The sequence below is a fragment of the Portunus trituberculatus genome, chromosome 16, assembly GCF_017591435.1.
Source record: "Portunus trituberculatus isolate SZX2019 chromosome 16, ASM1759143v1, whole genome shotgun sequence".
Taxonomy (NCBI): Eukaryota; Metazoa; Arthropoda; class Malacostraca; order Decapoda; family Portunidae; genus Portunus; species Portunus trituberculatus.
Window position 1 is genome coordinate 2,210,199 of NC_059270.1, and position 20,844 is coordinate 2,231,042.

Here is a 20,844-nt window from a genome sequence, read left to right on the forward strand (position 1 = left end):
GCCTTCCTTACTCTATTCCTCCTTATACATGTTGTAGTACACTTCATGCTAACACTAATATTTCTACCATGCACAACATTCCAAAATCCCTATTCATAAAGTTCCTCCGCTCGTATTAATTATGCGCTTGGTACGGCAGTTTTCCTCCTTAGGTCTACAGAGCCACCCACGCAAACCCGATCCACCTTGGCTCTCCTTAATATACCATACTTATCGTTACATCATCCACAATCCCTTCCCCAACCCTGTGTACTACAAGAGAACAGGCATTGAGGTGGACGCCATTTCAATATTGTTTCATCTCTTGTTCCAGGATTCAGTACTTCTAACGCCAAAAGAAATGAGGCAAGTTTTTGGAGTGAGCGTGCATAACATACAACAGACACCAGACTGCTACTACTGCCGGTGTTGCCAAAGGAATAAGAGGAGGAAAAAAGGAAGAGGAAGAAGAAAAGGGTGATTCTTGGAGACGTACCAATGAAGTTCTGAAGGTTGGCCACAGATCTTCATCACTGGTGTAGTGTATTTCATTGACCATTTGTGTATTGGGTGGATAAATTTGTAGAATTTGTAGACAGTTGTAGATATGTAGCGGGTAAGGTTTTTAGCAATGCCTTATCTTATAGCAGCAGAAAACAGTAATGTTTAGAAGTTATGCATTGTAATAGGAGTGTACAGTGTACATATGTATATAGCATATAAGAAAGGAGAGTGTAGACCAAGAGAGGAAGGTAACCTCTTGGGTCACGATTCCTCTGCTCATCACTCATCCTTCCTGTCACCCATCATGATCGTTTATGGCTTAAGGACCAAATGACCAACGTGTTCACTCCATGCTGGAATTCACCATGCATGGAGAAACACTACTGATAACATTCCTTGTTAGGAGACATCTTCTTAGTGAGGGAGTGTAGCGTGCATGCTGGCTAGTCACACATCAACGGCTAGCTGTGCGTCGCGGAGGATGATGACACGATGTGTCTTGCTGCCAGGCCATGACAGTAAATTAGTACCAAGTATTAGTTGTTATGGGTAGTAGTAGTAGTAGTGCTTCTCACTCAGTATTCCAAGGTGTGATGTAGACGTGGCTGTGTCTGTAGTGATCAGAACAACCTGTTCCTTCTTGTGTGTCTTGAAGATAACCACAAGATATTAGTGTCTTTTTTGTTTTCTGTTGTGAAGCACAAAGGTATTGTTACGTGTTTCCCTAGATAATGTTTTGTGAGTCTTTCAATGCAATACTTAATTTAAGTGTCTGACCAGTGTCTTGTGACGTGGTGCAGTTTTTGTTACTTGTATTTATTTTTCATACCTACTTTTATGATGATATCTTGTGAATGATATTCCTATATATTTCTAACGGCAACACAATATCTCTTGATATAATAAAATGCATAATGTATCGACTTGTTTTCCTATCAGTTGAAAGAGATGCAAAACAATATCTGGTTTGCAAGTGAAGCGAAATTAGTCAACAATTTGTTGCATGGCGCCACAGCGTCTGAGGTGATATGATGTCACAATATAGTTGCATGGAAATACTAGTCGTAATGTGTAAAATGACATACTCCCGTCCGTGATGGCGAAGGTGGGCAGGTGTGGGTGTTGGCGGTGCTGGTGTAGATATTTACATGCTTGTGTGTAGATAGATAGATAGATAAATAAGCTGGTAATTTGATACGCGTTCATTCATAGGGAAATGGACAACATTTCGATGGTGTATACATTGCTAAAACAATAAACTTATCAATCAATCAATTAAACATCAAGCATATTTAAAAGGCAAGTGAAGAGACGGTGGCGAGCGTGGCTCTCCAGACAAGTTTGCTCTGCGTCACTGGGAGGGATAAACGGTCATTAGAGTCAACGGGGCCCTATACTGATTAGCCTATGTGTAAGTCAAGCCAATTACTTCGTCTAGGAACATTTGTAGCATGTACAACAATGATTTAGCGACCTTTTTGCGGCTTTTCAAGGTGGATCTGGTGAGTTAGAATATTTCTATTTGGCAACTGCCCACCAGCACCATCACCACCACAATCAGCTACCAGACGTCCATTTCCTCACCAGACACGAGACCTGTGAACATGGTGACCGCCCCACTTGCCCCACCTAGTCCACCAGCTCCACCTGCTCAGTGAGAGGGTGAGTCTATTAATAGAGTGGAGGTAACAAACATGATGAGACAGTGATGGGACGGTAATGGGGTGGATAATTTAATAGAAAGCTGTATAATAATGCACTGAAGGGGTGACGTGACGTGTGGGAGTGAGTGGATGTGAAAGGTAGTTATTAATGGTGCCACAGTGTCATTAGTGATGGGACGGTGATGGGACAGTGACGGGATGGACAGGCTGTACTAGGAAGGTGTCACATGTGGACAATTAGCTGGTGGAGGGTAGTTAAGGTAGTTAATTAGGCGTATGGTAGTTATAATGCGTGGGGAGGGTGGTTGTGTACTGTAGGTGTTATGACACGTCCACACTTTCTGTCGGGCGGTCGGTCGGTCGGTCAGTCGGACTGTGCCTGGCAGGCTGTGTGTATGTGCGAAGTGTGCACACTCTCCTCGCGAAGGTGTCCACACTCTTGTCGATGGTGGTTGGAGGTTGTTTGGCTTTAAGCAGGGGTCGTGAGTGAGTGGCTGTGTGAGGCACAATAACAAGATGCGCACCACACTTTGAAATAATGTATAAGCACTTTATAGCATTATAATTGGCGCCTGCTTTAACAAGAAACACAAGAGGGCATGGCGAGGTGTACTGCTGGAAGATAATTACACTGAACTCTGCTTTATGTAGTGCATCAATCACCACCACAAGATGGAGACACTCTTTGTAACAGTTACACGCCGCCACCTGACACTTGTAGTAAACACCCTTATCTCTCTCTCTCTCTCTCTCTCTCTCTCTCTCTCTCTCTCTCTCTCTCTCTCTCTCTCTCTCCCAGACGTCAGTTTTCTCCGGAACACGTGGATCTGTGTGTCTTGAGTCACTTCATTATATAGTGAGGGCGGCTGCGGAGGCGTATGGGCTGACTGGGGAAGCTTGGGCGTGAGCATGCATGGGCGGGACAAATATGGGCGGCAGTGGGTGTGGAGCTGTTGACGCCGCCCATAGCTTTGTGTGTGTGTGTGTGTGTGTGTGGTAAGTGGTGTGTGTGTGTGTGTGTTTGTGTGTGTCGTCATTTCTCCTCTCTCTCTCTCTCTCTCTCTCTCTCTCTCTCTCTCTCTCTCTCTCTCTCTCTCTCTCTCTCTCTCGTGTCGTCTGGTCTGGTCTCCTTGCTGTGTCTCGTCTTGTTGACCAGCGTCTGAGGTGATATGATGCTACAATATAGTGGCATGGAAATACTAGTAGTATTGTGTAAACTGACACACTGCCGTTCATGATGGCGAAGGTGGGCAGGTGTGGGTGTTGGCGGTGCTGGTGGAGATATCTACATGCTTGTGTGTAGATAGATAGATACATAAGCTGGTAATTTGTTAGGTTCATTCATACGTAAATTAACAACAGTTCGATGGTGTATACACTGCTACAACAATAAACTTATCAATCAATCAATTAAACATCAATGAGATTTAAAAGGCGAGTGATGAGAGTGTGGGGAACAGCGGGGGAAGGGGAGGTGGAGAGGAGACGAGCGAGGCTCCCGAGACAAGTTTGCTGTGCGTCACTGACAGGGATAAACTCGCCGTGTCAAGGCCCCATCACACCAGAGGCGGTCCTTACTACGCGCAGCAGGTTCTCAACACGTTCATATAATTTTTGAGGACGTAGTGGAGACGTGATGGAATTGCGAAATCCCTCCACTGCTACGTATCTACCAAGCCTTTACTGCGTACGTCCCTTGATATCCCTACGATATAACTGTGTCCAGTCGGGTTTAACTACGGTCATAACACGCATGTGATCAGGCTCCCGCCACGCTCACTAAGTTTCCGCCATGCTCACTGGGTTCTTACCACGTGCCCAACCAGCGCGCAATACGCTCACGTGACTCAAGCAGGAAGTGCTGCTTCCTGTCACTTCAGTTCTCGCCTCTCTTCTCTCATCAGTGGTTCTCCAGCTCTTACATCATTATATTCATTATCCTCATAACGTCATGCTGCCCAAATTAACTTCAAACTTTCCATCAGTCTGTGGTAATGACCAAACTGGAGCGACTTTTCAAGGTGGAGCTGGTGACGTAGAATATTTTCATTTGGCAACTGACCACCACCACCACCACTGACCAGACGTCCATTTCATCACCAGACACGAGACCTGGGATGGGGGGAGAGGGAGAAAAAATGTTGTGCTCTGATGAGATATTCTTATTTTTCCTCTTTCTTCTATTCTTTCCTGTCCTCTTTCTCACTCACTTATTCACTCACTTACTCACTCTGATTCCTGTCCTCCACCACCACCACCACCACCACCACCACCACCATCAGTTCATTCCTCCACCACGAACACAAACACGTCTTGATGGAAGGTTAGTCCGTAACGCATTATAAGGTGATACGCAACGATGAAACGATGCGTGGAAATTCAGTAAGTGTGTACACACCTTTAGAAAGTGTTGGTGGTGATGATGTCAGTGTGCTGTGTATTGGTGGTGGTGGTGGTGATTGTGGTGGTAACTATTGGTGGTGTGTTTGCTTGTTTTGCATCGTGAATATTGATTGATTGAGTGGCTGAAAGATTGACGGATTGATGGATAGATTGGCTGTCTAACTAATAGATTCACTGACTGACTGATATTTGGACTGACTGACTGACTGATTAAATGAATAAAATACTAACTAAATGACTGACTATCTGGGTGACTGACTATTTGGCTAACTGACTGAATGACTGAATGATTGACTAACTGACTGTCTGACACACTGGTTGATTGTCTGTTTGACAAACGGCGCCTGTCCTTGGCAGAAAAAAGCATCGCGCGGTACGAAGGCGCTTAGAAGTGTACCGTAGGAGGTATGTGGTGCGCGTGGCCAGGCACGTGTTGCAAAGGGAATCGGATAAGCGCCTGACACTAGGTATATGTCACCCACGATTCCACCCACGCCCACGCCCGTGGTACGTGGGTCCAAAAGCGTGTAGGTTGGGAGGGATGAATCGTCAGGGACTCCCCGGTTGACACGAAACAATAGGCGAAGGTTGGCGATGCAATTGATGAGCCGTTGTGTCCCTCGCCTATCACTGACACACTCCCGTTCATGAGGGCGAAGGTGGGGAGATGCGGGAACTGGCAGTGGTTGTGGTGGTGGTGGTGGTGGTGGTAGTAGTGGTATTTATATGCTTGTGTGAAGATAGATGGATAAGCGGGTAATTTGATGGGTTGATAGATATGTAAATGGACAGTTGGGCAAACGAACAGATAGATGGATAGGCAGGCAGATAGATAAGTCAATAAATTCGTAAATAATTAACAATATAGATGTGTATGTAGATAGAAAAAAGTCTATATTCCTCTACTTAGTGTCCTGTCACCCTGGTTAATTGTCAGAAATACTCGAATATCAGGCGGTAGAAATAAAGAATGAGAAAAATAGTACAGTCTGCCTTTTAAGCACTTTGTTTATTGCCTCGCGGGAGTTGCCAACACTCGCTGTACAACAAGATTCAATTTAATATTTCCTGCTTTGACAAATAACAAAAGCTGGACACGATAACGAAGAGGAAGATGTCACAATAACCAATAAATCGACATGTGGTATTTGTATAAGCATAGCGTCTCATTAATAAGAGATTTAGTAACAGATAGTTATCATAAACATATATACATGCGTCCTGTCTTCACAGACAACCTTTTGGCTTTTGCTACGGCAGTAGTCTTTTAGCGGTGGTGGTGGTGAAAACAGTTGTGGTGGTGGGCTATACCGACCCATGCACACCCACACCCACACCCAGACACACACACACACACACACACACACATACACACACACAATAAATTCAAGAGTTGCTATATTACCGACAGTTTTCAAGAAGCACCAGCAGCAAGAGACGCAGTGGCAAGCCTTCACCACAACACTCCACACTGCCTAATCTTCGTCTATTAAAGGTATTTATATTGCTATTCAGTTAAGGTTAGGTTTTCTTTACATATGAGAGTGAAAACAGTACGCAAATATTTTAAAGTAATGGTATAAGGACCATCAAAAAGAGCAAGGCGTCTGTATTACCCTCTCATATTTGTTTCCTTCATTTACCATAGGCCAAACATGTGTCAGAATGCAGCCACCAGTCTAGCATTTCATATAGTCTAGTCAAAATTTCTCTCTGTGGCTTAATTTTAATTTGGTGAGATGATAAAGACTATATATGGATGTCCTGCCGCCACTGTTCCCGGGATTTTCCCCGGGCCGCCTCCCCGGCGGTCCCCTACCCATCACCCTACCCACGCCATCACCCTCCCATCGCCAGCCTGCTGGGTCAAATACTTTTTTTTCGAATATCTCCTGACGGTAAGATTGCGCTTCCATGGTATGTTTTTATGGTTTCTATAAATGTTTCGTCGTGTTTGAAGTGTGTTCCGCGCCTGTGCTGGGTAAATATGTGGCGTTTAGTGGTGTTTTATGGCGTATGTTAAAGGCTTTTTAACGCACAAAATTTCCCACCTGGAGTTTTGAGCTTTTTCATTTCAAGGTATAAGTGGGCCTTTATGGTAGCAAAAGATTGCCTGTCCTCTTTTAAGTGTGAAATCAATCTAATGAGTGAAATATGTGGACTTTGAAATGGTGTTTGGTGCTGTTGTAAAAAGCTCTTATTTTTCATTATTTTATTTGCTCACGTTTCTGCTTCTCGGTCTAACTCGCTGTAGAATGCCCTAAAAGATAGCTCAGACTCCCAGAAGTGTGATAAAATACTTGCCAAGTGAAAATGGCTTGACTTTACAGGACGTTTTAAGAGATTTATGGGTTAAAATGTTTTTGTACTTTTAACGTACTTAATTTAGACGTTTTTTAAAAACCAGTTACGCTGGAGATATTTTGATATTTTGAAAATTAGTTTAAGTATTTATCACGTCATAAAATAACAAGCGTTTGGCCGTGGCTTCGTTTTTTCTAAAAGTCGTTTTTTAAATGAAATTATTTACGTAATTTAGCCGAGTCACCCCCGTTCCCGTTCTTTCTGATGACCAGCATAGCCCCAGGCTGGCGCCGCTTTTCCAAATCCGCAGTTCGTTATTATTTTGCCTAGTATCTATTGATTTCTACGTGTTTTGGTGTGTTTCTAGGTTCAGGTGTGTAGATAATAGTAGCAGAAAGAGGAAGAAAGGAGAAATAAAGGAGGATAAAGAGGAAGGAAGGAGAGGAGCAGCATCCAAGATACAATATTGAAGTCACCCTTAATTTCCTGAATATTTTGTCTAATATCTAGTGTTTTGATGTGTTTCTAGGCTCAGATGTGTAGATGGAAGGTGTGGGAGAAAGGAGAATGAGTAACCTTGGAGGAGGATGAAGAAGAAATGAGAAATAAAGGTGGAATAGAAGCTGCTGCCAAGGTTTAATATTTAGGTAAGTGTCCCTTTTAATCCTAACGTTCTTTATAATGCATATCGTTGATTTTGGGATATATTTGGGGTATTTTAAGCTTGTTCATTAATGTTGCAGGCTGTTTGGAGTGTTATAAGTATGTTTTGGGTGCATTTCGTGTGTTTCAGTGTGAGGTGGACGTGGCGGAGGGTGGTGAATTCACTGCGCACGTTACCGACACCTTGTACCACGCTGACTGGCCGCAGCTATTCACTAAGGTCGGGCAGGCCTGTATCTCCGTATTCTGCTCTAGAAATGTGAGTAAAGTAAGGTGTGGTGTTTATTGTTGTTGTTCTTTTTCTGTTAAGATTATTTCTCTCTCTCTCTTTCTCTCTCTCTCTCTCTCTCTTCTTCTCTCTCTCTCTCTCTCTTTCTCTCTCTCTCTCCTTCTTCTTCTTCTTTTTTTCTCACATTGTATACAGTACAATAAGAAATCACAACTTGACAGTACTGAAGAAAATGCCTTTTTTGTGGCAGGATGAGTTTGTGCAGCTGTGTGGCATTGACGAGTGCCAGAATAAGAATGTCGGGTGTGTGTGAGCCCCTTTGCATCAACACTTGAGAGTCATACCGCTACTACTGCCAGTGCCGGCCAGGAAGTTCAACTATGAAGGTGAGGCCTGACTGGATTGTCACTGTCACTCTACGGTGTGTCTTTTTGAACTTCACCTTTGTATTTATCAGCCTAAAGAAGTTATTGTGGTATTGAAGGATACTTTTGTTATTCTTGGCATACATGAACATGCATTTTGTCTCGAGTGTAATTAAGATCAGTGATTTGCGTATAGGGGTTAATGGTCTGCTGCTGCACCGCCTTGCCAGAACGGTAGCTGAAATGCAGTAGGCCTATTCACACAGCCTAGTAAGTGAAGGACGGGTCAGTCGGTGTTCCCTGCAGCGGCTACCACTTTGCGTCTGCGTATACTTAAAATTATTACATACACTGCCCTACCCGATATCTTGTTACATAGTAAGTGGGTTCAGGTACAGCTTAGTACAGTATTCTGAAACGCTTTGTTCTCTTACCATCACTGCTTTCAAAGGCTCCTGTTGAAAATACTCATGTTTTTAAGAGTATTTTTATAGTTCAAGTGATAGATTGGCAAGATTTCTAGTTTATTATAAGGAGAAAGTCTTGAAAACCCGGCTTTTTATCCTCGTGGCCATAGAAGAATTGTCATAGCGAGAGAATAAAGCGTTTTTAACCTCTTCAGTACCATGACACGTTTTCATATTCATTCTGTTTACTATATGGTGATTTTATACAGCTTTAGAAACTTATGTGTGGTTTAGAATAGTGAAGACTAGCCATTTTATCTTCTGAGCCCCATAGACCCTTCCAAATGTCAATAAAATCGTCTAATCACACCAGAAACTCATGGTAAAAGTGCGTCCCAGTACTGAAGTGGTTAAGTGTGTTTTTTTATGGTTTTGGTGGTAGATTGGCAACATTTCTAGTTTATTAAAAGGAGAAACTGTTGAAAACCCGGCTAGTTGTCTCTGTGGGCATGGAAAGGGAGAGGAGAAGGCGTTTCTGAACATGGGCCAGTGTTGAAAACAGTATTCCTCCAGTAATATAAGGTGTAATGCTGCAAGATATTACATTGAACTCTCTCTTGTATAGTGAATGGCGAGAAAAAGATGGAGATAGTCTTTGTAACGGTTAAACGTCCCAAACTGACACTTCTAGTAAACACCCTTATCACTTCTCACTCTCCCTCTCCTGTCTTCAATCACTTCATTAACGAGGGCGGCTGAAGCAGCGTATGGGGTGACTGGGGAAGCCTAGGCGTGAGCGTGGGCGTGGCAGGTGTGGGCGGCAGTGAGCGTAGAGCTGATGACGCCGCCGATAGCTGTATAGTGTGGGTAGAGAGAGAGGAGGGAGAGGGAGAGGAGGGAGAGAGAGAGAGAGAGAGAGAGAGAGAGAGAGAGAAAACGGAGAGCTTTGATAAGATAGTGTAATATTTCCTCTTCTATTTGCTATCTCTCTCTCTCTCTCTCTCTCTCTCTCTCTCTCTGCTGCTGCTGCTGCTACTACTACTACTACTACTACTACTACTACTACTACTACTACTACTACTACTACTACTACTACTACTACTACTACTACTTTCCCGGTGTGTGGAGTGTGTTGTGGTCTCAGTCCTACCCGAAGATCGGTCTATGAGCTCTGAGCTCGCTCCGTAATGGGGAAGACTGGCTGGGTGACCAGCAGGCGACCGTGGTGAACTACTGTTCTTTGAGTCAGGTTAGGTAGTGTCAAGCGTTTTTGTGAGTGCGTGCGCGCGCGTTTGTGTGAGTGCGTGTGCGTAAGTGCGTGCGCACGTACGTGAGCATACGTGCTGCATGCGTGCTCGTGCGTCCGTGCGTGTGTATTTACCTAGTTGTAGCTTTACAGGGCCTGGGCTTTTACGCTCGTGTGGCCCCGTCTCCATATCTACACTTATCCTATTTTTCTTTAAAACTATGCACACTCGTTGGTGTCACCACTACTTTACTCACTGTTCAAAGTCTCAACACATCTTTGCGGGAAACTTTTTTTTTTTTTTTTTATCTTAGACATCTTCCCTTCCTCAGCTTTTTACTATGCGATCTTGTGCTTCGACTGTCATATTATTCTCTCAGGACCAGTTTTTCATTATCCACTTGGTGTGTGTGTGTGTGTGTGTGTGTGTGTGTGTGTGTGTGTGTGTGTGTGTGTGTGTGTGTGTGTGTGTGTGTGTACTTTCCACATCTTCATATCCTTTCTCAATATATTGTAGAAGAGCTTCTCTAATTGTGAGTAATGAGGCCTTTTCTTCATTTTCTTGTCTTTGTTCTGCGTGAGATGTGGTGGGCTGTGGTGGTGGGGTGGTGGTGGGTGGAGCATTTGAGGTGTCAGGTTCAACACGCTCTTTTTATTCTTTGCACTTCCATACTCATATTCCAGGCATCCTTACTCTGCTTATTCCTCTCAGACACCCGTCCCATGGTTGGCAGTAGGTGAAAAGCAGGATGCAGTAAATATAAACAAATGTTCTCAATATTATTTGGCATTGTTTGATAACTTTCTCATTCAAATGTACATATATTTGAAGGGCTGTGTGAATTCCTTGGACAGGCCACATGCAGCCGTGGGCCATAGTTTGCCCACATTTGATTTAAAAGTTCCCTATGTAAAATAAGTAGGTATTTAGAAACACAATTAAGTTACTTATTTATTATAAGCATTAGTTTAATCATAGGCTGTTTAAATACAAAAAATATTCTATAACAATTGGTCTAGTACAATATATTTAACAAAAAAAAACTTTAGTACATCAGATTTTTTATTAAATTATGAACTTTACCTTGTGCCCTATAATTAAATCTTTCAATGGGCTCCTATATTATATTATTTACAACTTATAACAAAGCATGAAAGCTAAGGTTTTTTTATACAAACAAATACAACGTAAGATAGCAAAGAAAAAATGTATTGTAACTGAAGATGATAAAAAGATGATAAAAGTAGATCAAAACTGCACCCAGTGATGACACCAAGGAGACACACCCTGATGAAAGTTGATGGTGGTACTTTCTTTATAACCCGGAACCAGGATGTCTCCCTCGAATCATCCCTAAGTGCAGTTTAAATTTGAATCTTAGAACCACCCAAACTCTTCTTGTATCCCTTTTGTTATTCCAGGGAGATCATATTGCTTGTGTAATTGATATATGTATTTGGGAATGATTTACCTGCACTTTTAATTGGTTTGAAATTGTCTGTGTGACTTATATGGCAGCTACAGGCCTTACGCTACAAAGAAAACCTGTTGATATTTACTGTTATTCAGCAATAACTGATTCTCTTGGTATGTCGATTAGTAGCACAAATTAGAACCACTGAGGAGCATGTTTAATAATTTCAAGTACCAGTATAATTTGCTTAGTACAAATTCTATAGACTATTAAGCACCATTGAACTCCTGTTGAATTTGGAGCAGTGAAAAAAAGGCAGTTTGGCAACCTATCATACCCCATTAAGGCTTGCATGACAAGCACATGGACAGTAGTTAGATGTGAAGCGTTAATTATTGTGAGTACATGAAAACTGCCTTAATCTATGAACCAGTGCGTGAATATATTTGCTAGCTTGAGCTTTTTCTGGTTCAACAGTTAGATGTAAAAAAATATATAAAAATGAATAAACTGTGCAAGACGTGACATTTTGCAATATCAAAATCTTGTGTTCTGCCAAACAATAAAATAAGAATGTTCTGTCTTTAAGGACTTGCACATAAACAACCTACTTCAAAGCATGCAAGATATGTTGAGTGGAATGGCTGAGAAATTTGAAAATGGGCTTGCACTACCCTATATATATATATATTTGTGTATATATATATATTTATATATATAGAGATATCACTTATATGATCACACTTGACATACTGAAACCTCAGTACTTGACTGCTAAACCCAGACTCGGCATTTAACAATGAAATACTAATCTTGTTGGCCACTATGTCAAGCTCGTCATATTGTTAGGCAACAGGACTTATCCTGTTATAGTATCACAAATGCTAGCAAATTTATGGAAATAGGTATTTTACAAAAAAACAAGAAAAATGCAAAAGACTTCACACAAGATGTATGCAATGTGTCAGAAGAGGAAATTTATGGTCAGATTTCCTAGTGGTTAAAGTTTTAAAGCTTTGTTCCAAATGATGTGCTGGACAAGTGAACACCTGCCAGTGCACATATTCCAATAGTGACCAGTGCATCACTGCTCACAATTAGACAACTTAAGTTAACTTGAAAGTAATTTCAGACCTCAAATTAATTGGAAAGCAACTTCAATTCACAAATTATATATGCACTTCAGGATGTATTGCAACATACAAAATAATATATCCTGCATTTATGTTTATGCCACAACCTTTTGTGTATAGGAATTTCTATACCCTACGCTTAGGTTCCATAATTCCAGTTTTTCTGGCAACGCCAGTCGGGGTGTCGGATGCTCCAGAACCCTTGCGGATGATCCTAGTAGTTCCACCTGTGCTGCTGGAACCGGAAGGAGTCCGAGTCCTGTGGGAAGGGTTTCAAAATGAGTTGATGCTATTACTAAGACCTTGGACCCCCTCAGTACTGTACATTGTTTCCATACACAGGTTAAAATTATACATTGTTATATTGTTTTTGCACACAGTTCAAATTTATACTTAGAGATAATGTGAGGCTGGTTAAAGAAATCTGCACCACACTTTGTACTGGAACAATACACACACACACACTGGTTGGTTTGGAAACACTATTGGGGTGCTGGTCTTCCAATGTGTCCACTCATTACTTACCAGTTTCTTGATAGTTTCCTGCCACCACATCTACATTCCTACACAGTAAATATACATTACATAATAATGGCAGCTCTACAGTCAATAATATTCTCAAACTTTACAAGGAGGATGAAGATTTGAAGGTGGAGGGAAAATTTACCCTTCTGTTTTCAAGGACTTCAGGGATTATGTGCTGCCTGGTAAGTCACTCTCATCCTTGTAACTTGCTATTCATTGAGAATATCGTACATACTTAGTTTTATGAGAGCTTAGCCAAAAGTTTGTAGACAAAGTAAATAGGTTATAGTGGAGAGAAGTGCAAAATAGGAATGGAATGGATTAAAATGAACAATGAAAGAATATCTAGACACTTGGATTTTATGAAATTTAATGCAGAATGTGGGCACAAACTTCTGTAAAATCATTATATTTATGTACTGGTAACTAAGGGCTAGAGTTTGTGAATTGCATATAGTGTGTGGGAATATCTGTGTTGAAAATGATCAGTGGGAGGTGCTTGCTTCACACACATGCGGCCGAGGCTAAAAAAAAAAAAACTAACACACTGATTTGCTGAGACACTTTTGCTTTTATTTTATGGATGAAAGTGTTATAATATTGACAAAATTAAGTAATATTGGAATTGTAAGGAGAGAGGACATTACAAGTAGATGCTATGCTTCAATAAGGGCTTGATATATTTGGAAAAAGAAATTCTGAGAGTAAAATTAATGACTCGTGCACACATGGAGTAACTTGAATAGGCAGGATCAAATTGAGCTGCCAGTGCCACACACAAATATATAATAATCATGAATTTCTTTTCAATCTGGTTGTTTACCTTGTGGTAGAAGTCTTGGGTGTGATGTGTGTACCAGAGGTTTTTGGTCTGGAAGAGTTGTTAAAGTTAGCAGTAGTTATAGCATATGTGTATCCAGAAGCCTGGTAAAGAGTTCCTCCTCTACTCACTATCTTTAAAAAAATGTTACAGCATCTTTGTAAGGAACAAAATACTATGGGGAAATACCACAATTATTACCATTAGGTTGCAAAAACTGTTATAGTTTTAAGTATTACCACTAAATTACAACAAACATCACACATGCATTCTATTAAAACTCCTGAGTTATAGTACTTAAAATTAGTCAAACTCTATTTTGCAAAATCTAAGCTAACTAAAATCCATTAACTAGTAGTAGTACCAGTCAAGACAAATGCATATATCCATGCTTCTTGAATGCCCTTGTTAGTTACCTCAGTGTTGGAATTTTGCTGGTGGAATGATTGGAGTTAAGACTAGTTGTTGATGATGTTCTGGACCTGCAGGAATCATGAGGTTGTGTGCTTGTATTAAAATGTAAGGGATCATTATACCAACTACAACTGTATATGGACATTAATGAGTTACTTTGCTTTCTGGAAGTACACCAATGTTATCAATTTATAATAACCCAATACAAGGCATTTGAGTTTTTGGAAAAATAATGTTGCATCATGACTGTTATATAGTGCATAGCTGTATTCTCCTCTTTACCTGAGAGGGGTTCCCGCAACACTCAGGTTAGAGGCCGAGCCAGAGAGGTTAGTCCTGGAGGGGACCACAAAGAATATCCATCACCACCATGTTGTAGATGATTATATATTATATGGGGAGAACTAAAGAAGTATATATAATGTTAATGCAGACTTTACAGGAGTTAATGATCCTCATCAAAGTATTTTTTTGTTGCTATCTAAATCACATCAGTCAGTCAGTTGTGCTACATCTACATTCCTGTGTTTCATCACAATGTTCAGACTTAGAAGCTTTAGATCATGTTAAAACTAGTATATAACCATTCAAAATATACAGCAAACCATAAAATGCTATCATACCAGTTAAACATCTATGTGGTAAATGTATCAGGGAGTATCATCCCCTAAGTGTGATACAAGACTTGATCACAGTAAAAAGGAACTATATCAAGGAAAATCTAGCCAGTAAGTGTATACATTGTTATATATGTATATGCCTACTGCATTGAGTATTCATTCATATCTACCATGCACAACTCATTCACATACCACTTGTCTCTGAATCCAGTAATTACAACATAAGAAAGGAAACTACATTATCAATCTAACTATATAGGGGAGCCAGAAAAATACTGGGGAAAGGGAACATGGGGACATCATAAATGTACATTTTCAACAGGAATAATGATAAAAACAAAAATAAATTCAGCAAAGCATAAACCACAATTGCAAACCCCATGCAGTCTGAAAGGAAAATGGTGCAGAGCCTGTGTAACAAACAAAAAAACTGAGGAGCACATAGTCAAGCTTCCTCACCAATGAAAATGTGTACAGTTTTTTTTTAATTCAATGTTTCAACTTGTATCTAAATTGTTTACAAATTCAGAAGATTGTGATGTAAAAAAAATGATTACACACAAAGTTCAAATAGTAGCCTAGACCTTTTTTTCCAGCAAGAGTATGGAGAAAATAATAACCTTCATGATTGTAGTAAATGATGCTGAAAGCAGAAAAACAAAAGGTGGTCATGAGTTTGTATGAGGAGCTAAATCTGTGTTTGATTATGAGGTGAGGAAGTGCATGAGGTGGTGAGAAAGATGCATGGAAAGCTGCAACTTCAGAAGGGTGTGTATTAGAATGCATGAAAAGTGACGAGCTTTACATGTGAAACACCTTTGTAGTGTAAGAAATTATTTTAATGGTTTTAAGCTACAATGTTATGATCAGCTGAGAAAGTAAGGCCTTAGTGCTTTCACAAGTACCACCAAACAACAGAGAATTTATTTGTTTGATTGTAAAGCCATATTAATATGTATCTAGCAACTGACTGCCTATCTTCATTGGTTTAGAAGCTTGCCTTGTCACCATCAAAAAAGCAATTAAGAATACAAAACCACACCAGATATATCTGCGACAACACATAATTTACCGTTCCCAATCAGAGGCAGGACCCGCAAGAACCGGGATTTTGGTCCTAAAGAGAAAGAGACCCATCAACCATATATAAGGAAATGAAAAGCCAAGAGCCATTCCAGGTTAATAAGAAAAATTTCTACCCAAAAGTTAGTGTTGATTTTTTTTCTTTTTTCAGTTTGCTGCCTGCCCCAGTAGTAGAGAATTTGAGTTAATGTGACGACCTACTACACCTGTCACAGATGATATTAGCTGAGGTGAACATAATTGCCGAAGCAGTTTGTTAAAGAAGCATTAATACTTATACATAATTAATAAACTTATTAATATATCTGCATAGTCACTCAAGAATATCAGTGAAACAGGTAATAAACTCATGCTTAGCTTAAGTTTCAAGCTGATTTACATTTATGTAGTCTTTTTTTTTTTTATGCAAATTAATAATATATAAAGACTGAGAAAAGAAAAGAACTTATATATAAAAGCATCATGTGTGTATTTTGCAAGAGTACAATATGCTTCTTCCTGCCATAGAGCTCGACATCCCCTTGCTGGAGCACTGAGCCAGGACACACTCACATCACTTGGCCTTGTGCCTTTATTAGTTGTATTCATTTCCAATTGCTATGGCAAGTTTTGGCGGCAAGTTTTGTTGATGTAGTAGCTCCTTGCTATGACAATGTAGAAAGCAGATGACTACTGTGTTTCTTATTGTCTAAACACAGTACATTCATAGAGTTATGACTGAGGTTAATGGTACATAAAAGTGAGTGCCAAGTACTGTACATTGGTATATAACAATGCTAATTCATTGGATAAGATTATGATGTAACTACAGAATTGGAGATAGATATATTACGTGATCTCCATAATTCATTTTAATTTTGCCAGAAGCTCATGTTTGCTGTCTTTATTACCAATTTATTGCATACTGAGAATCTTGTTTATTGTAGTTCAGTTTCTTCACTGATATGCAGTATTCTAATTGTTACTTATTACAGGAGGCATATTGTTCAAGGCATAATGATTCATGGCAGGAAGTGAACATATTGTGTGTGCCTGCGTGCCCAAGTGTAATTCATGAACAAGGATTCATGTTCTGTGTTATGTGAGATATTACACAGGTAACTGTAAGCATTAAAGAGCGCTATACATTTGATATGCTTGGCTGTTTATTAACATTTACAAGACTGCAATTAACAATGTGTTGTATATGTCAGTTTTTGTGAAGATGAGAAATCACTGTTCATGATCATAAACTCAAACAAAAAAAGAAAATCCCACACAGTGATAACTAAAGGAAGATCACATGCCACTATGCACTCTTATTTACCTAATTCCTGCCTCTTTCAATCGACTGGAGAGAGTCGGTGAATATAACCTGGAGAGAGAAGTTAATTCAGTGCCAGATAACGCATTAAGATATGTGGAGGGGCATCATTAACAGTGTACATTGTCATCTGAAAATTACCTCCACCACCATGCTACTCGCTACTCATGCACTCAAGCTGTAATGAAGCAAGTTAATAGTATCAGTATATGTATACAATCAACTGTAGATTCCTGAAAGGCAAGTGTGAGTCTAGGAAGATACTGAACCACCCAATCCAATATTCTGTACAGGATTCATCATGCTACTGAAGCTGTGCATTTTAGTACGGTTTCAGGTTTGCCAGTTTGCTACCTGTCAGTGTTTACTGTGCCACAAAACACACACTACTTGTTTTATTATAAAATTAGTCACAATCTTGTTCTATGTATGAGAGAGAGAGAGAGAGAGAGAGAGAGAGAGAGAGAGAGAGAGAGAGAGAGAGAGAGAGAGAGAGAGAGAGAGAGAGAGACTGACTTTTCTGTGCTGTGAAGGATACATTGCTACATTTCTAACCTATTAATAATCAACTTCATAATGGTGTAAATTAGGACTAACTATTATGGAGTGGCATACTTTTGTCTACCAAGAAAATCTAATCTGTGTAGTGATAAATTCTCAGGCAGATCCTTTCCTATATGGTTTATTAGAACAGAATAATGAAGTAGTTAATCCATGAGAGAAGAAGAAAGAGTCAGAGTGAAAAGTACTGCAATTTGTTAGTGATTAGTGGTGGTTATGGTTAGACGACAATAATTACTGTGAACATTCTGTATTTTAAATAATTCATCCTGACTGAGAATTGTTGCACAGTAAATACTTTTCTGTACTGAATAATGTGTAAGTCTTATTGTGTTAGTGCAAGCAAGGTCACTGGCCATGGCAGGTAACTGTTACCTTGAGGCTGCCACGGCAACTGGAATACTGGATGCAGAGGTAGTTCTTGTCATGCTACGTGACCTGTTAGTTTTTGATAAATGAAGCGTTGGGTTGCGTATGTTACAAAATGGCAACTGTTTTGTTAAGTCTGAGCAGTATTCTTTAATGCTCATGCTAAATAAATGTTAGTGAAGCATTATGAACTAAAAACAACGAACAAATATTTCTTTAACAATGGTCATGCAGTTAATAATTGTGTTGATTATTATAGCACTTCCTACTTATGTATATATGTATAATAGTATATTTGATTAATTGAGTACTACATATAGTCATTAAACAGATGAAATATTGATAATCTTTAGTGAAGCATCAGTATGACAGATGTGGACTGCTATTTACAGTGTTGGTGTAAATAGCATGGAATCACCACTACTACTACTACTACTACACTAGTTAATTGGCAGTCTTACCTGGAAGAGACGGAAATGGTACGTGTCCCTGTACCGTTGACAGTATCAGTAGAGGACTTGACAGGGGCTGAGGCCTGAAGATAGGGAGGGGCCCAAGGATGAGTCAAAGCCTTTACCCTTCATTTATTCATTAGAAGTGTTACCAATATTTTTAGTTCAGATATTAACAGAACACCAAGAAAATTGATTCACCTTTTACACTAAGTAATAATCTTGGTTAAGTGATCAATCCACACATGTTGGTATTTGAGATCTATAAGTGTTATGAGATTTAACACTCAAACACTTATCTTTACTGTGAAATTATGAAGTACTTTAAATTTCTTTGATAGTGATGGAAGTAAAGATCTAAGTGTTGTGAGATTTAACACTCAAACACTTATCTTTACTGTGAAATTATGAAGTACTATGAATTTCTTTGATTGTGATGGAAGTTAATGATGCAGAAAAGTGTGCATCTACCATCTATTTATTTGTTCAATCAAGATTAAACAACGAGAAAGGTAATAATAGTTTTGGGCATAGCATACTCATCATGTGTTTTAGATCCAATACTGATGATATCACTACTCTTGAGACAACAGAATCCATGTTGAAAATATAAGTATGTATTTATTGAACTAAAAGTAAAACCCACTAATATCAGGATTAATGTGACATACTTGCATACTACCCATTCTCCAGAAAGTGTTTTGTTATTCAATTAACATGCCATATCAGTGGTTCAGATCTTTGTTTGTTTTGTTTCACATATGAAGTGAAGAGAAGAGTGAAACTGTTACTTGAGAAATGTGGAGGGAGTGAGTTTTTTAGTGTTGTTGTTAAAATATATTGTCTTTTCCTGGCTAAAACCTCCATATCCTATTGAATAAATATTACTTCTAAAAACTACACTTGCCTTTCTAAGAGAGGATGATCGCTGGACTCCCGAAGACTGACTAGATGGTGTGCGGGTCCGACCAGTGAAGGACGGTGTGCGTCTCATTGGTGTTCGACCACCATCATTGGAATCGAGAGACACTTCTGAGCCAGCACGACTTGGAGGCCGTGAGCCTGGACGGGACCCTGGGCCTCTGGACTGAGGACGGCTCCCTCCACGACTGCCAGGTTGACTTTCACCTAGGAAACAAGTACATATTGAGTTAACACATAAAACTAGATGTGAAGTCTTGAAACAAGCAATTTGCAAATATTCATTACTAATGGAAATTTTATTTTATTTATTTATTTTTTTTTTTACGTTATGGCCTATAGCGCCTGCAAGTTCACTTGAAGACTATGGGAAGTGCTGTCCAGCCTCCACCCATTAGCAGCGCAGGCAATTTTATTTATATTGGTATCCATATTAGTGCCCATATCACCACCCAAGTGCATCTTTGGTGTAAGGCAATTACACCTCCACCTGGGTATCATGGTGATATGTAGGTAACTTTAAACCACTCCACAAATGACAAATGACAGTATGTGGTGGGATTTGAACCTACGCATGGACGTCTGCCTGATTACACGCTCGCCACCACTTCTCATCTTTAGTATGTGTGTGTTCTTGTATTAGCTACGTATGTATTCCCTTAATTGGAGTCAAGTCTAGTATACGAGCATACAAGAGATGAATAAACTACTGTACCCACCTGATGTATTGTATGATGAGCGAGAAGTAACTGGGGCAGAGGCCTTGCGTTTGCCTCCGTGTAGGTGGAATCCAGATGAGCCTCCTTCTTCACTGAAGGAAGAGTCAGGTGTGCCGGCACTGAAGGAAGCCCGGCCCATTGCTGAGCTTTTGGCTGTTCTCTCACGAACCTTTAGAAAATCACGGTAATTTTGATTCAGTATAGATACAATTAATTATTTTGGATATGTTCAAATTCATCAGAACTGAAGCACTATGAATCAATATCTAAATTCATTGAAATTTGTCACTTAAAAACTTAGGTAGCCAAATAAATTTAAAAATGTATAACAAATTGCAGTTCATGCCTGATGACAAGCCCAATTAATGGCAAATACAAATAGCAGACTTTAAAACGAGCAAAATCTACAATATGCTTCACAACAAGTAACCTTCACAGTTTCATCCACATACCTTAAGAATACTTGGATTTAAAATGAAATGCCACTCACCATGTCTCATTTATGAAAAGTTGTATTTATGAAGACAGTTATTCTTGTGTGCAACTCACTCAATGTATACATTTGTATGTAATCTGACTTTACTGTAACATGTTGATTTTAAGATTCTGACTTTGCATTAAAAATGTTTAAAAATTTCAGTGTTTTATTATTGATACAAGAATTCTGATGAAATTGTCAAGTTCACTAAATAAAAATAATTGTTGTATTATTATTATATAAAAGTACAAGGCACAGATTTCCAGA

At 39.7% G+C, this 20,844-nt stretch overlaps 1 protein-coding gene and 1 long non-coding RNA gene across 51 annotated transcripts in view; one reads left to right on the top strand and one right to left on the bottom strand.

Moving 5' to 3' along the window:
• Positions 1 to 2,103: 2,103 nt before the first annotated feature.
• On the top strand, positions 2,104 to 20,734 carry LOC123504416. 4 transcript variants are annotated; one of them, XR_006674839.1, is made up of 6 exons: positions 2,104 to 2,145; positions 5,962 to 6,045; positions 7,384 to 7,501; positions 7,648 to 7,776; positions 7,997 to 8,132; positions 15,926 to 17,060. It is a non-coding gene; the product is annotated as an uncharacterized LOC123504416 (long non-coding RNA). The 4 variants fall into 4 exon arrangements; XR_006674837.1 differs by lacking the exons at positions 2,104 to 2,145; positions 15,926 to 17,060 and adding an exon at positions 18,400 to 20,734 and having other exon boundaries at positions 5,846 to 6,045; XR_006674836.1 differs by lacking the exon at positions 2,104 to 2,145 and having other exon boundaries at positions 5,846 to 6,045.
• LOC123504409 (microtubule-actin cross-linking factor 1-like) overlaps positions 10,704 to 20,844 on the bottom strand; it is a 281,273-nt gene continuing 271,132 nt past the window's right edge. For 21 of the 47 annotated variants that reach the window (XM_045254883.1, XM_045254879.1, XM_045254914.1 and 18 more), the window contains 10 exons: positions 20,100 to 20,268; positions 19,367 to 19,587; positions 18,469 to 18,542; positions 18,014 to 18,076; positions 17,081 to 17,128; positions 15,764 to 15,808; positions 14,354 to 14,407; positions 14,074 to 14,139; positions 13,661 to 13,708; positions 10,704 to 12,571 (listed from right to left, as the gene is read on the bottom strand). In XM_045254883.1, coding sequence (XP_045110818.1) covers positions 12,439 to 12,571; positions 13,661 to 13,708; positions 14,074 to 14,139; positions 14,354 to 14,407; positions 15,764 to 15,808; positions 17,081 to 17,128; positions 18,014 to 18,076; positions 18,469 to 18,542; positions 19,367 to 19,587; positions 20,100 to 20,268 — 921 coding nt within the window. In that variant the 3' untranslated portion in view covers positions 10,704 to 12,438. The remainder of the gene's footprint in view (positions 12,572 to 13,660; positions 13,709 to 14,073; positions 14,140 to 14,353; positions 14,408 to 15,763; positions 15,809 to 17,080; positions 17,129 to 18,013; positions 18,077 to 18,468; positions 18,543 to 19,366; positions 19,588 to 20,099; positions 20,269 to 20,844) is intronic. The other 26 variants (XM_045254920.1, XM_045254878.1, XM_045254912.1 and 23 more) reach the window with 21 other exon arrangements.